Raw genomic sequence first — 13,864 nt, 5'->3', positions numbered from 1 at the left:
CTTTATGTTTTAAGTTGTGATTAGAAAGCTTTAATTAGTTAATATTATTAACAAATTTTTATCTACAAAGGAGAGGAAAAATGATAGTATCTCAGTCGACCTTCAATTTCCTGTTGATTCTTTAAAGGGAATAGAAACGTTATCAAAAGGCCAAGGCAACAACTTTTTCTCCCTTTTCGATATCCTTTATCTTATCCCATCCTATTTTTCTCCAAAAATTGTACTCACAGTGCTATAACACCCATATCAGATATGACCATCCAGCTCACATACAACTTTAATGGGTGAACAGCCCAACCCTTGGACGTACTACAAGCCTCAAGTGGCGAAGAGCCGACATCGAGGTGCCAAACCTGCATGCAAAACCTCAAAGCATCACCCTAATTCCTACATGATTAACTTGACGCTTGGCAGGACTAATTGGTTAATCCTACATGTAGTGCAAGTCGGCAATGGCTTTTGGGCAGGTTGGTGAAAGTGAAAGTGAAAGTAAAAAGATTTATACTGCCTAAACAATATCATGATCTTAACTATAGAGTTTAATTTTGTGCCCTAGTTGGTAAAACCAAGACTTGACATGTCTCTAACTTGGCTTGGGAAAATGTCTAATTAGACCTAACTATGCTTATTCCGTTCATTGAAACTTCTCATACCAGACAAGACGAGAACATAAAATCAGATGTTATGTCATTTGAGCTATTATATAAGTAGTAGTTTACAAATTTTATAAACTACTGACGTGAGTTAGATGCAAAGAAATCATATATTAGATGCTATTTTGTTGAATGATCACTATATAACTTGAATAAAGATGAACACAAGTTTAATGTTGTTTGCAATGTTTTTTTGGAAATTCAAGTTCTTTCATATTCTTTATTTATCATGTGACAAAGACATGTCTACAAGTAATAATGTTAATTTTCTACTCCTTAGTACAATAATTGTATCCAATATTCTTTTTATCAATAATTAATTGTATCCACTAGTAACAATAAATCAATTCATATCTATTCAATTTAAGTGCTACGCACATGAAATGAGTTTTTGTTTGTTTAAGAGTCAAACAAATTTCGCTGAACCATCCGGCTCTGAATTTTAATTTAATTTGAACTTGATTTTTAAATAAAATACGTGAGTATTGGTTCATAAACTTTTATAGATAACTTCATTTAGACTTTTGTCTTTTAATTTGCTACTCAGACTTTTATTTTGGATAGAAGTGTTAACTATGTTCACACTGTGACAAATTCTTGAACCAATACTTACGAAACAAGAGACTGACACACACTGATTCGGAATATTCACTTGGACATCCCGATCAAGACTTGCTGACCTTCAAGCCCAAGTATTAACAATCACACTTGGATTCAGATGTCCAAAAATACATTACGAGTCGAAATGTGTCAAAGATTAAAACTCCGATGGAGCCAACGTCCAATGATCAATGCTTCGATATCACTTAATTTATAGCTTTTTGGTTATTTCTCAAATTTTGACAATGACACTCCTTCCCTTCAATTTGCAAATCATTTTCTTAACTAATTTTATGTTTCTGGTCCCGTTAGACATTGCGCCCGTGATATTCGTATCTTATGTGCATTATTTGTTTCCTTATGACCCATGAGACTGTTAGAATTTGGATTGACGCAAACGGCTCATAACATTTCCCATCCATTTGTTCAAAAAGAGGTTTATGGTACAAATTCTTTATATGCATGCCCTACATATGTTTCAAAAAATCGAGTGTGCCTCATCTTGGCAGTATGCAACATTAAGCTTTTGAGTGTCACGATCATATTATCACGTAATATCATTAAATTAAGACTTATAATAAAGGTTAATAAGATAATACATAACATGTCTGCATGTATAAATACACTTGTACAATATGAGTGAAATCATAACACTACTGAGATAACTGTACCAAAACATAAGGGCTCGTTTGGAAGTGCTCTTAAAATGACTGAAAACATTTTTGATGAAAATATTATTAGAACCAATCATTAGTAAAAACGAAAATGAATTATAAAAAAGCACTTGAAACCAAAAAATATTTTCTTTAAAAACACTTTTAATCATTCCGAACAAACTCCAAATCAAATGCAACATATCCTCCCATTCACTAAGAAAATGATACCTTCCAAATAGATTTAGATGATGGCCAACTAGTATATTTTTTGTGAGATGGGATATGTTAAGTTTGGGAATATCATCATTTAGGTAAGACTTGGGCCATCACCAGTAATGACCCAAATGTTTTATTTTTTATCTTTTAAATTAATGGAATAATAAACACAAATTTTTTTCTTCTCACATACATCACTTTTTTAATATTATTAATCCTGGGCTTCGCTAGATTCTCATTGCTAAAATTTGGAGCATCTTTTTGGGACTACTACTTTTATAAATTCAACGTTTTTTGGTGGTGTCTGATTTTGCAATTGTTGTCTAACTAATATCACATGGTTCTACCTTTAATCATCTTATTGGTGAATTGATTCAAGTTTGTAGTGCGATGTCACTACGTGATTAGAAATGTAATACCATGCATACTTATCGTGAGAAAATTTTTGTTGCTGATGAGTTGGCCAACTTGAACCTCTTTCATCCTTCGGGTCCAATCTATTTTTAACAAGCTCCATCTTCTAATAAGTAGTTATTATTGTCTGATTTATAAGGTGTCTCAACTTTGTGACATTATTTTTCTAATTTCTCTTTTGTCGAACTATTATACCATTTGTTTAACCAAAAGATAAAAAATCAATTACAAATTTAAAAAAGTTGTTTCTTAAAGACCTAAAAATCGTTTGTTAAAAACACCTCCCTTAAATGAAAATTCCAAAAGGGCCAATACCCAAAAGAAAAGAAAACCAAAAAAAAATCAACCAAAAGTAATCAAGTATTATTAACAGTTTGAAGCGAGTACATTCACTTAATAATACTGTGAGGAGAGAGAGAGAGTGATGCAGTAGCAGTGTTATGCTTAACAGCAAAGCGCTTCCACTCCCTCTCCGGCATCCTTTATTTAATTAATCAAAAAACTAAATCTAATATCTCTCTCTAGCCGCTGCCAGATTTAAATCACAGTCTAGAGAGAGAAAATCAAACCCAAAGAGCAAATCCCACTGCCTTTTTCTCTCTAAAAAATCACACCATTTTTTCCAGAACTCCAAACACTCTCTCGTTTTCTCTCCCTATCTCTCTGCACATCTGCGCGTCTGTGTATTTATTTGTGATTTGAAACCCTAGGCATTTCGGATCCCGAGCTACATTTGGATGTGAAGGACCGTGCGCTGCGCAGATCGGGATATGGAGGAGGCTTTTGGCGACGGAGGTTATGCTCCGATGACGGAGTACAGTAACGGACCGGTTCACGGGGCTGCGCCGACACCGCCGCCGCTGACGGTGTCGGGATCGTTCAAGGAGGGGAAGAGCTCATCGCGGAGGAGAGGATTCAGGAGGCCGAGTATGGACGGCGACGAGCTCATAAACCTCTTGCACGGCTCGGATCCGGTCAAGGTCGAGCTCAATCGGCTCGAGAATGAAGTTAGAGGTGCGAATGCGGCTCGATCCGCTGCTTTTCTCGAGATTTGCAGTCGGTTTTGCGAGATTTCCCGGTGTCGTTTCACCCTTCTTGACTGTCGTTTTTGTGTGTGGTTTGCAGATAAGGACCGGGAGTTAGGAGAGGCACAGGCTCAGATCAAGGCTCTCAAGCTCTCTGATAGAGCCAGAGAAAAGGCTTGTGAAGAGGTTATTTTCGTCATTTTCTATTACTCTGATTTTTCGATCATCAACACAACAAAAATCCGTGCGTGCGTACAACTATTGTGTTTAAATATTGGCTTCACTGCCAATCATTTTAGTCTTAATTTTTCCTTAATTGTAGAACATTAAATTTAGGCCAATATTTCCCATCAATTTTGTGGTATATGTATTGCGAATTTTCGGAGAAGACGACTTAGATTAATTACTTTGGTTAATTAATATGGAGTTTATTTTTTATTAGTTGATGGGCTATGGTTATTTGATCAGGATCCCATTTCTGGAGGATTGGGGCCATTGGGCTACATGTTCAGGCTATGCCTTGCATATTAGTCGCCTATTCAGAATTTAACTTGTTCTCATTCCTTTTTTGGTTCTGGGGTTAACATATTTTAATTAGACCGAGTTTATGGAATCTGTAGCAATGTATACGTGTATGGTAATCGCCCATGTAAGCTTATATGGAATGTTGGAAATTATAAATATGTTGTTAAATTGGTCGCTGAATTTTCTTCTTGTCTATGTTTTCGTTACATTGCAGCTCACTGATGAGTTGTCGAAGGTGGAAGAAAAGCTGAAGTTGACAGAATCACTTCTAGAAAGCAAAGTATGATTTGAATCAGAATCTTTTATGAACTTTTATTTAAAATATTTCTAACTTACTTTGGCTTCTGTTATATGTACTTTTTGTCACAATTTTACATCACAAAAAAATGTTTTGCAGAATCTTGAAATAAAGAAAATCAACGATGAGAAGAAAGCTTCCATGGCTGCTCAGTTCGCAGCTGAAGCTACTCTACGGAGGGTTCATGCTGCGCAAAAGGATGATGATATGCCTCCTATTGAAGCCATTCTTGCACCTCTGGAGGCTGAGCTCAAGCTTGCCCGGCAAGAGGTACATTCTGCCTTATCCAAGGAGAACAAGAATTATTGTGGTACTTTGTAGGTGTAATTAATTTGTTACATTTAATTCTTACAGATTGCAAAGCTTCAAGATGATAACAAAGCTTTGGATCGCCTTACCAAATCAAAAGAAGCAGCTTTACTTGAGGCTGAGAGGACTGTTCAGGTTGCCTTGGCTAAGGCCTCCATGGTGGATGATCTTCAGAATAAAAACCAAGAGTTGATGAAACAGATAGAAATTTGTCAGGTATGTGCATGATAATGCATGATATTCCTTTCTTTAAGTGAATTAGACATTTTTTCCGCATCTGGGAGCAGTGTTTGGCATTGTATATTTGTAGTTTCTCGCTCTCTTTGTTTGACTAGTATGATTTATTTGGTGTTTCTACTGCTTCTGTGTGTTAGGAAGAAAATAAAATTTTAGACAAGATGCATAGACAAAAGGTTGCTGAGGTTGAAAAGCTTACACAGACCGTGCGGGAGTTGGAAGAGGCTGTTCTTGCTGGTGGTGCAGCGGCAAATGCTGTGAGGGATTATCAGCGGAAGTTTCAGGAGATGAATGTAATATGCCAACCATTTTTAAATGCGCAATCTTGGCAGTTGCTTTTAGTTTACCTGTAATATGTAGTTGAAAGCATTCTTAAGATTGAAGAGGTTTCGGTTTTCTTTCTCAGGAGGAAAGGAAAACTCTAGACCGGGAGTTGGCCCGTGCAAAAGTAACAGCAAACAGAGTAGCTGTAGTGGTAGCAAATGAGTGGAAAGATGCTAATGACAAAGTGATGCCTGTAAAACAATGGCTTGAAGAACGGAGATTCTTGCAGGTAGTGTTTTCTGTCTTCCTTTTGGGGTTAGCTCTTCTTACTGGCTTTCTGAACTCAGTGTTTGGCATCTACTGTTTAGTAATGACAAACTGTGTTCTTACAGGGAGAAATGCAACAACTTCGTGACAAGCTTGCCATAACTGAGCGAGCTGCCAAGTCTGAAGCTCAGTTGAAAGTAATAATCTGGTTCCGCAACCAATGCCAAATCTGTTTTCATTTAAATTTAGGGTGTTATATATAGTAAAAGTTATCTCTCTTTTTAACAGGAAAAATATCACATGCGACTTAAGGTGCTTGAGGAGAGTGTGAGAGGTAACAGTATTAATCGCAGCACAGTAGAGGGAAGAAGTACAAGCAATGGGCCCTCTCGACGTCAGTCCCTGGGTGGAGCTGATAATGCTCCAAAATTAAGCTCCAATGGCTTTTCATCCAAGAGAACTCCCGTCAGGTCTTTGTCCTCCAGCACCAGTTCAGTGTTAAAGCATGCTAAAGGCACGTCAAAATCATTTGATGGTGGTACAAGATCATTGGACAGGGGTAAGGTTCCCTTGAATGGTACAAGCCCCAGTTTCTCCGTCAACCAATCTTGTGAGGGAACAAAGGATGGTGAAACACAAACTAACTGGAAGGGAAATTCAGATGATAAGCCTGAGTTCTCCACAGTGGATAGGGAGGATAGTGTCCCAGGGGTTTTGTATGATTTGTTGCAGAAAGAGGTTGTAGCGTTGAGGAAAGCTGGTCATGAGAAAGATCAAAGCCTGAAAGACAAGGACGATGCTATTGAGGTCCGTACTCTTTTATATCAGTTTCATTATTCTGTAATGTTACCCTCGGTTAAGTGTTTGGTTATGATTATCGTCCTTCAGATGTTAGCCAAGAAGGTAGATACCTTGACTAAAGCAATGGAGGTTGAAGCAAAGAAAATGAGAAGAGAAGTTGCTTCCATGGAGAAGGAGGTAGCTGCCATGCGTGTGGACAAAGAACATGAGAATAGGGCCAAGCGGTTTGGTAATACCAAAAGTTCTGTCAGCAGTGCTCAGGTTCTCTCTGGAAGGTACTTAGTTTCAATCTCTTACCACCTGTGATGTCTCGGACCATTTAATTGTTCGGTTGTACCATTTATTGAGTGCATTCCTACAATCATTATTTTTTGGGTACAAATGCTCAATAGTGACCACTGACGGTGTGACCTCTGTTGTGATTATTGTTCTCACAAAACTTGTAGAGATTTACATGTTTCACATACTGTGCAGGGGTCTCGCGCGAAGTGGGTTAACCCGCAGCACCCAATGACAAAAATCCTAATTTGGAGCTGCAGAAAGGCATTAAACCACAGGGAGGCGCCTTGTTCCTCCTTCCGTTTTCCACACTTATTTTATTTTATCCTGTCCTTTCCTCCCTACCGTGATTGATTATAAAGATAGTAGCTGGCATGCCGATGAAACTGTTCGCCAAATGCTGGTAAAGGAGAGCAATATCTGAGAAAGAAGATGTCGGTATGCCTGCCTCTGACGTAGATTGTTATTCCCGGGCTTGTTAAGAGAGATGAGCAGAAGAAAGAGAAAGGGAAGAAGAAGATTATTGACTTTTGGGCTAACCTACCTTTTGTGGCGTCGTATCGTGAGCGGGCAGTGGTTGTGTTTGTATAGGTAGCTTATTGGGTTTTGTTACGATGTTGTATGTATTGCAGTTTATATTTGTAATTGCAGAAGCTAGTGTGGTTTTTGTTGGTTAAGGGGTTTGTTAATATTCTTGTAACCAGATCAAGATCAGATCTTTTGTTGGTTGTGTTAATTCATCTATAGCCCACCGTTGGTTTATATCCATCTCTCTCCCACATCGGATGAAAAGGGCAACATATAGCCTGAAACTAAGATGGTCGGTTATGTGCGAGCATCAAGTCATGTTCCTCGCTAGATTTTAGGTTCGTTTTCTTTTTCTTTTTTCGAGGAACGGTTGCAATTGAAAATAAGATAATAAAAAATTGGTTAATGTGATTTTGGATACGTGAATTGAATATCTACAGATGTTTGGATTAGAAAATGCAACTATGAAATGGAGGTGCTGACCAAAAGAGGTAGAAGAAGGTTTAGGAAGATTTGCAAAGAAACAACTATAAAAAAAAGCTTTAGAGTATTTGAAGCTACTAGAAGATTTGACGTAAAACGGAATGCAATAACATTTTAGGATTCATACAACCACTTAATTGAATAATGCTTAGCTGTTGTTCTCATCTTCTTATTTTTTATTAGATTATATGTTAAATTAGAGAGCTAACGAGATTCAAATCTACGCTGATACAAGAGTAACACTCGTCTCCATTAATATATAGGAGCGGGCCACTTGCATTTGAAACTCCTAATTAAATACATCACCTTAAAAAGGAATTAAATATACCGAAATTGAAATAAAAGGAGAAACATGCTAAACGGAGGAGTCTATGTACGGAAAATTACCAAAAAACCAGCATAAACCTTCATCTACCATTCAACCAGCGCACACGGCCAGTACTGAGACTTCGAGACCTCGCACTTAAAATTCCCAAATTGTCCCTCACCTTCTTCTTGAACTCGCTCTTCAGCATGCACAATTCATTCTTCACACCACAAATTCTTTTTCAAATTTGTAAATTAATCGTCATGTCTTTCTTTTTCTCCCAATGGTAATCGCCAATTGAATTTCAATTTCCATCACAAAACATGTCATCCGAATCGTCAACTACGGCGGCGGCGGCGGTGCCCGAGTCACGTGCGCCGCTTCTTCTCCCCCGTCAGGGGAGCAACGGCCGGGACTCGTCCGACCTCGGCTCCCCGACCGCGCGGCCCGGCACGCTGGCGATGCTGCTGGGACGGGCCACCGGGCGCAGGGGGGCGTCGATGCTGGTGCGGGAGACGGCGGCGCGGGAGCTGGACGAGCGGCGAGCCGACTGGGGGTACTCGAAGCCGGTGGTGGCTCTGGACATGATGTGGAACACGGCGTTCGTGGTGGTGTCGGTGGTGATGCTGACATGGACGGAGGACGAGCGGCCGAACACGCCGATCCGGCTGTGGATCTGCGGGTATGCGCTCCAATGTTTTGCACACGTGGTGCTGGTGTGGGTGGAGTACCGGAGGAGGAATAATATTGCTTGGAGGCTTAGTAGGAGAAACCAGGAGGCCCAGCAGGAGGAGCACCAGGTGGATATCGATGCTGTCGATACTGACGATGAAGAAGCGGCTAGGGAATTGGCGACTTCCACTCGCTCCAGGTACATTTTGTTTTCCATTTTTAGTAACTATTTTTTTAAAGAATTCATGGAGTTTAATTTGGACAGTAGAAAGCAGTTTGACTAGTAATCTTTGATTAATCGGTTGCTCTTTCACAATTAGTGGATATTTAGAGTACTTTATTTCCATTTGTTTGAAGAAATGGGATTGAAACTTGACACAAAAGAAAGAAGAAGAAATTTGAATAGCTCCTTAAACTGGAAACGGGAGTCGAACTAGATTAGTGCAAGAAAGTCCCGTAATCCAATTATTTGTATCATTCTATGTCGCCCGACTTAGTATCTTTACTGCATAGCTCAATTGGAATATTGACATCGTTCGCGTGTTTTAGAATTTGGTAGTTTTAAGGAATGGCAGTGTGAAACAGTGTGGACATGATAGTTATGATTCTAACATTACTCGTATCTTCACAGCTACCATTCACTTTTCCCCCTTACATATAGCAGCTACCATGGCTATCTCTGTGTTTGTTGTGAAAACCCAACTTCACTCGACCATCAAAGCTTTAATCTTTACATTATTCACATTTTGTGACGATGCAAGCAAAATATGTATCCTTGTTCAATTTGGCCAAGGTGTTATGAAAACTTGCTATGGCGTTTCCAGGCTTTAGCCATATTTGCAGTTAGAGTTTTCATCATGTGCTGTCTTAATACTGTGCTGGAAAGGTTTATAAATTACTGACTGACTCTATTTTATTTGGCCTAGTGTCTCTAAACGACTTGAAACGATGAATACAATGGTGTCGTTTCTCTGGTGGATAGTTGGCTTCTATTGGGTAGTCTCTGGGGGTGAAGTTCTTCTGCAAAATGCTCCGCTTTTGTACTGGTATTTCTATAATCAATCTATCAAGACTTGTTCCTTGATCTGAAAATATAGGCATCATGTGTGTTTGGCTGTGTTTATGGAGATATTCTTTCTTTCCTTTTTTATGACTTGGTAATTTTATTTGTTTCAACAAACGGTTCTTTAGGAATTTTGTTAGTTTCACCATAAGGGTAGTTATGACATTATAATGTTAGCAATGAATACAGAAGCTGGGGGAAGGCAGATCACGTTCAAAACCTTGCTTTTGAGTACCGGCAGCTTTAACACAAGTCACCCTGAGCTGTGCATGATAACTCAATACATATTTTGTAACCGCTAGAATAAAAGAAAAATATCTGATTCCGAATTTGTGCAGGTTGGCTGTGGTTTTTCTGGCATTTGATGTCTTCTTTGCCATCTTTTGTGTTGTCCTGGCATGTTTGATTGGAGTTGCTCTTTGTTGCTGTTTGCCATGCATCATTGCAATTCTTTACACCGTTGCAGGACAGGTATGAAGAGAGAACCTATAACTATGATTCAAAGTTTTCTCAACAAATGATGGAGTTGTCACTGCTTATTCTTGGTTTTTTTTTGGGGTGTGACAATGTAGGAAGGTGCATCAGAAGCAGATCTCAGTTTTCTGCCAAAATACTGGTTTCGAGCGAACAGTGAGGAAAAACCTAGTGTTGGAGCAGGAAAAATGATTCCGGTAGAATCAAGCAGCGGGTACCTAGCAGTTGAGCGTGTTCTTTTACCTGAGGATGCGGTATGTTATGGCATGTTATCATGCATTGCAATTGCGTTTCAGTATATTAATGAAAAAATCCATTTGTCCTACTAGAAAATGAATAATACTTGCATTCCCCCTTTTGGCGAATGAGCTCATTCAGTCAGATACATGTCTGCATATACGTCTTATTGCATTTGCAACGTTTTAATTTCTGACGAATTTTTATGCTTTAAAGATTTATGGTCGTTCGCTTTTATTCTTTTCAGGAATGTTGTATATGTCTCAGCCCGTATGAGGATGGGGCAGAGCTTCATACGCTTCCCTGTAATCATCATTTCCACGCTACGTGCATTGTGAAATGGCTTAAAATGAATGCAACATGTCCTCTCTGCAAGTACAACATTCTCAAGGGAAATGAACCGGTTTAAAGGATCGATAGGAAACTGCAAGTACCGTATGTACAGAAAATGTGATGACTGCAAAGCTTTTCAAATAGTTACATCGATATTGACTTACAGCATACCAAACTGTAACCCATTGTGTCTGTTTTCTGGCCATTTGGAGTCGCCCTTGATTCTTTCAGTTTTTGCCTGTGCTGTTTCATGCCTGTGCAAAAATGGAGATATAGATAACAGGCTTCAAAATCTTGTTAATCTGTTACGTAGGTTTCCTTTCCTAGCAAGGAAAAACGATTGTTTTGCGTATTTATGTATTCATGTTATTGATACGAGGTTTCTAAGAGTTCATCGTGTAATTCGGTTACTTTGGCATAGTGACAGTTTTTTTGCGGGTCATCGATAAACAGACAGTTTATTTGCTTCGTTAAGAACATAATGTTACACTGTTAAGCCTTGATGCATTACAGAAGCTCTGATTCTGCGCACTTCGAGTTGAATCGACTCATGCGATTCTTCCTTCTCTATTTTTCTGCAACTACATTTCCAGGTTGGTGCAACGTTACGACTTCTAGAGGACCAAAAGATAATCCGTGATCCTTTTATATAGTTTCCGACAGCCGGCGAACCAAATCTGAATGCAGTGCATGGCCACCCTGCTTGACATGCCACGAAACAAACAATGGAATTGATTGAATATCCCATAACCATTTTATCCTAAGAACTGCTTAGACATAAAAACAAGCCAAACTTACGTTAATCCGCACAACAAATACCTTGTATGCCACTATATGTGCCACTGGAAGCCCTTGGCTTCCAAACCTTGCGAAAAGGGAAAGGTCGCCGATAAGATCTAAGACCTTGTGTCGACAAGGTTCATCTGGAAAACGCAGCGGTGGGTTCAACCAACCTTTACTAGCACTGCATGAGGAAAACAGGATGAAGTTTCAGTGGGGAAAACAAGTAATAACTGAGAGATTCTTCGAACTTTATACCATTTTCTGCCTGAACTCGTCGCTTAACTTGTATAAAATCAAATCCAACCCAAAACTCTCATGTCAGTTCAGGTCAATCCATATTTGATCACCCATGTCACCACCTATCGAGTTCAAATTGACATAAATCCGAGCATCTTACCTGCAAACAATTGCGTTTTCTAACCCACCACCTTTTATGAGTCCTGCCTTGCGCATTTGCTCCACCTGTTGGAACACGGATTCAAGCATTAACGTAATAATTTGAACAATACATTTCTAATCTAAAACCAAAAACAGAGTAATGCAAGACTTCTGATGGAGAACCATTCAGTACCGACCTCCTCGTAAATGCAAAAGGTTCTTGACAAAGCAATCTGCTTGGAATAGAAAGAGTTATCTAAGGAGGTAACAGAAAACCATTGGCAGCCAATAGCATCCACCTACAGGAAGTGTCAAACAAGTAACCCCGAAAAGTGTCAAACAAGTAACCCCGAAAATCAGCCCACGAATTCTCACATTTGGACAAAGAAGTTGAAGAAAAGCAAAATAATGTGTAGATATTTGATAGCCATTCCTCTCATTAACTAACCAATCTCTTTCAATGGATGATGATTAATAAGAATAACTATTTGCTTCACATTCCAATTCCATGCTGTTAGTACAGACAATTTTCAATCCGGGAAAATGTGTACCTGCGGAAAGTCAATACCGTAAGTGATACGGATTTCTGGTGATGGGAAAGCAGCTACAAAAGAATTATTCCTCCAGACATGAACTGGTTCGTTCATATGTGCCGCCATCTTTTCACAACAGTTGCCTTGCTCATCTGTTGCCTCTTTTAGACCAACTTGTTTTATAGCCTCCGCCCATTCTCTTGCTGACCCATCAAAAATAGGAACCTGCATGACTTGATTTTGGGCATCATCAATTCTCCTATGTCATTGCCGATAATCAGTAAGGATAGCGATTTTGACGCTTATTTTTAACCATCTACACTCTAAGCTGAATATTTTATAATCCTTCTGCATTAACACGAGGAGTGCTACAGGAGGAGTGTCCCCGTTTGCATTTGGGATGCTTCTGAAAGGGCTAAGAGTGCTTTGACAACCAAAAGCACTTCTGAGTTCCGACTAAGTTTGAATTTCCGGTCAAGCACTTGGATTTTAATAAAATTTCAACAATTTTAACAGTGGAAATGTTTTTCTAGAGAAGCATTTCCAAACGAGTCCAAAAGCGCTAAACCATCAGTAATTCTTCATGTTCTAAATTATGATTGCCTCAAATTACTTGGAAGTGGCAATTAACAGTTCAAGTTCCCCAAAATAACTACCCAAGTCCTCATACAATTCGAAAAAATTCACAACTTTATGGTACCAACCTCAACATCGATATCTTCGGGGTCCGGGTTCTTGATCTCTATCCGGCAATTATCAACCTCCATAGCTTCCAAAGCCGAAAGCAAATGCTCAACTGTCCGAATTTTGAGCCCATCTTTACAGAGAGTGGTGCAGAGAGGCGATTCCTCGGCAAACTCAATCGAAGCTCGAATCGCATTTGACCGGCACACAAAGTATCTCCCTTTGCCGGCGTGATCCGGCCACAATTTCACGGCAGAGACCTTGCCGCTGTGCAAGCTCATCCCTTTCCGCTCTATGCATCCCGCTAAGGTCCGCTGAAGCCTACCGGTCTGAAATCAAATAAGAAATAATACACTCAGACACATTTTCCCGCGATTTTTCCGTTTGGTTGCTGAGAAAATGCCCTCAGAGAGAGAAAGTTTACGGATTTCCAGAAGATGGATTTGGAGGACTTGAATGCGTTGAAGGCACTGGAGAGTGTCATAGCTTGCTGGATTGACGGCGAGTATCGAAACGCCGTCGTCTCGCGCCTTAACCTAAGGATTTCACGGTGGATCTTTGGAATCTGGGCAGAAATGTTAAAGACTTGAGAGGAGACCACATTTTGGCGGGACTCTGTGCGAGCTAGGGCTTTCTACCGGTTTTGCCTACTGACTGGAGACTTTATTTTGTCTTCCTTTTAGGCTTTCAAAAAAAAAAAATGTTAATGGCATTTTAAACAATTTTTTTTTAATTTAAATTTTTTATAACTAAAAAAATTAATATACTTGTGAATGGTGCATAATGACACTTTTGAATTGTTAATAATAATTTTTTTTTAATAAAAAAAACATAAAAGAAAAATG

The 13,864-nt window shown here is 39.2% G+C and overlaps 3 protein-coding genes across 7 annotated transcripts; 2 read left to right on the top strand and 1 right to left on the bottom strand.

Annotated features, from left to right (window-relative positions):
* The first annotated feature begins 2,915 nt into the window (after window positions 1–2,915).
* LOC137736767 (microtubule-associated protein 70-1) lies at window positions 2,916–7,306 on the top strand. The gene is made up of 11 exons (XM_068476027.2): window positions 2,916–3,553; window positions 3,665–3,750; window positions 4,304–4,369; window positions 4,487–4,657; window positions 4,742–4,912; window positions 5,071–5,226; window positions 5,340–5,486; window positions 5,590–5,661; window positions 5,753–6,271; window positions 6,353–6,540; window positions 6,740–7,306. The coding sequence occupies exons 1-11, from the start codon at window positions 3,310–3,312 to the stop codon at window positions 6,777–6,779; spliced, it is 1,860 nt and encodes a 619-aa protein (XP_068332128.1). The 5' UTR covers window positions 2,916–3,309; the 3' UTR covers window positions 6,780–7,306.
* Window positions 7,307–7,879: 573 nt separating this feature from the next.
* LOC137737769 (E3 ubiquitin protein ligase RIE1) lies at window positions 7,880–11,030 on the top strand. Of its 2 annotated transcripts, XM_068477322.2 has the most exons (5): window positions 7,880–8,733; window positions 9,461–9,580; window positions 9,936–10,068; window positions 10,170–10,325; window positions 10,556–11,030. In XM_068477322.2, the coding sequence occupies exons 1-5, from the start codon at window positions 8,186–8,188 to the stop codon at window positions 10,715–10,717; spliced, it is 1,119 nt and encodes a 372-aa protein (XP_068333423.1). In that variant the 5' UTR covers window positions 7,880–8,185; the 3' UTR covers window positions 10,718–11,030. The 2 variants fall into 2 exon arrangements, with proteins under 2 accessions (XP_068333423.1, XP_088539171.1); XM_088683045.1 differs by lacking the exon at window positions 9,461–9,580 and having other exon boundaries at window positions 7,941–8,733.
* A 50-nt stretch (window positions 11,031–11,080) lies between these two features.
* On the bottom strand, window positions 11,081–13,662 carry LOC137737770 (putative UDP-3-O-acyl-N-acetylglucosamine deacetylase 1, mitochondrial). Of its 4 annotated transcripts, none has more exons than XM_088683046.1 (7): window positions 13,444–13,662; window positions 13,040–13,348; window positions 12,354–12,560; window positions 12,000–12,101; window positions 11,822–11,886; window positions 11,440–11,605; window positions 11,081–11,343 (listed from the first exon to the last, which is right to left on the bottom strand). In XM_088683046.1, exons 1-7 carry the CDS (start codon window positions 13,501–13,503, stop codon window positions 11,287–11,289), a joined length of 966 nt encoding a protein of 321 aa, XP_088539172.1. In that variant the 5' UTR covers window positions 13,504–13,662; the 3' UTR covers window positions 11,081–11,286. The 4 variants fall into 4 exon arrangements, with proteins under 4 accessions (XP_088539172.1, XP_088539173.1, XP_088539174.1 ...); XM_088683047.1 differs by having other exon boundaries at window positions 11,081–11,340; XM_088683048.1 differs by having other exon boundaries at window positions 11,461–11,605.
* Window positions 13,663–13,864: the final 202 nt, after the last annotated feature.

Source organism: Pyrus communis, chromosome 13 (assembly GCF_041283825.1).
Source record: "Pyrus communis isolate YQ-2024b chromosome 13, ASM4128382v1, whole genome shotgun sequence".
NCBI lineage: Eukaryota > Viridiplantae > Streptophyta > Magnoliopsida > Rosales > Rosaceae > Pyrus > Pyrus communis.
This window is presented reverse-complemented; position numbering and strand designations above follow the sequence as displayed.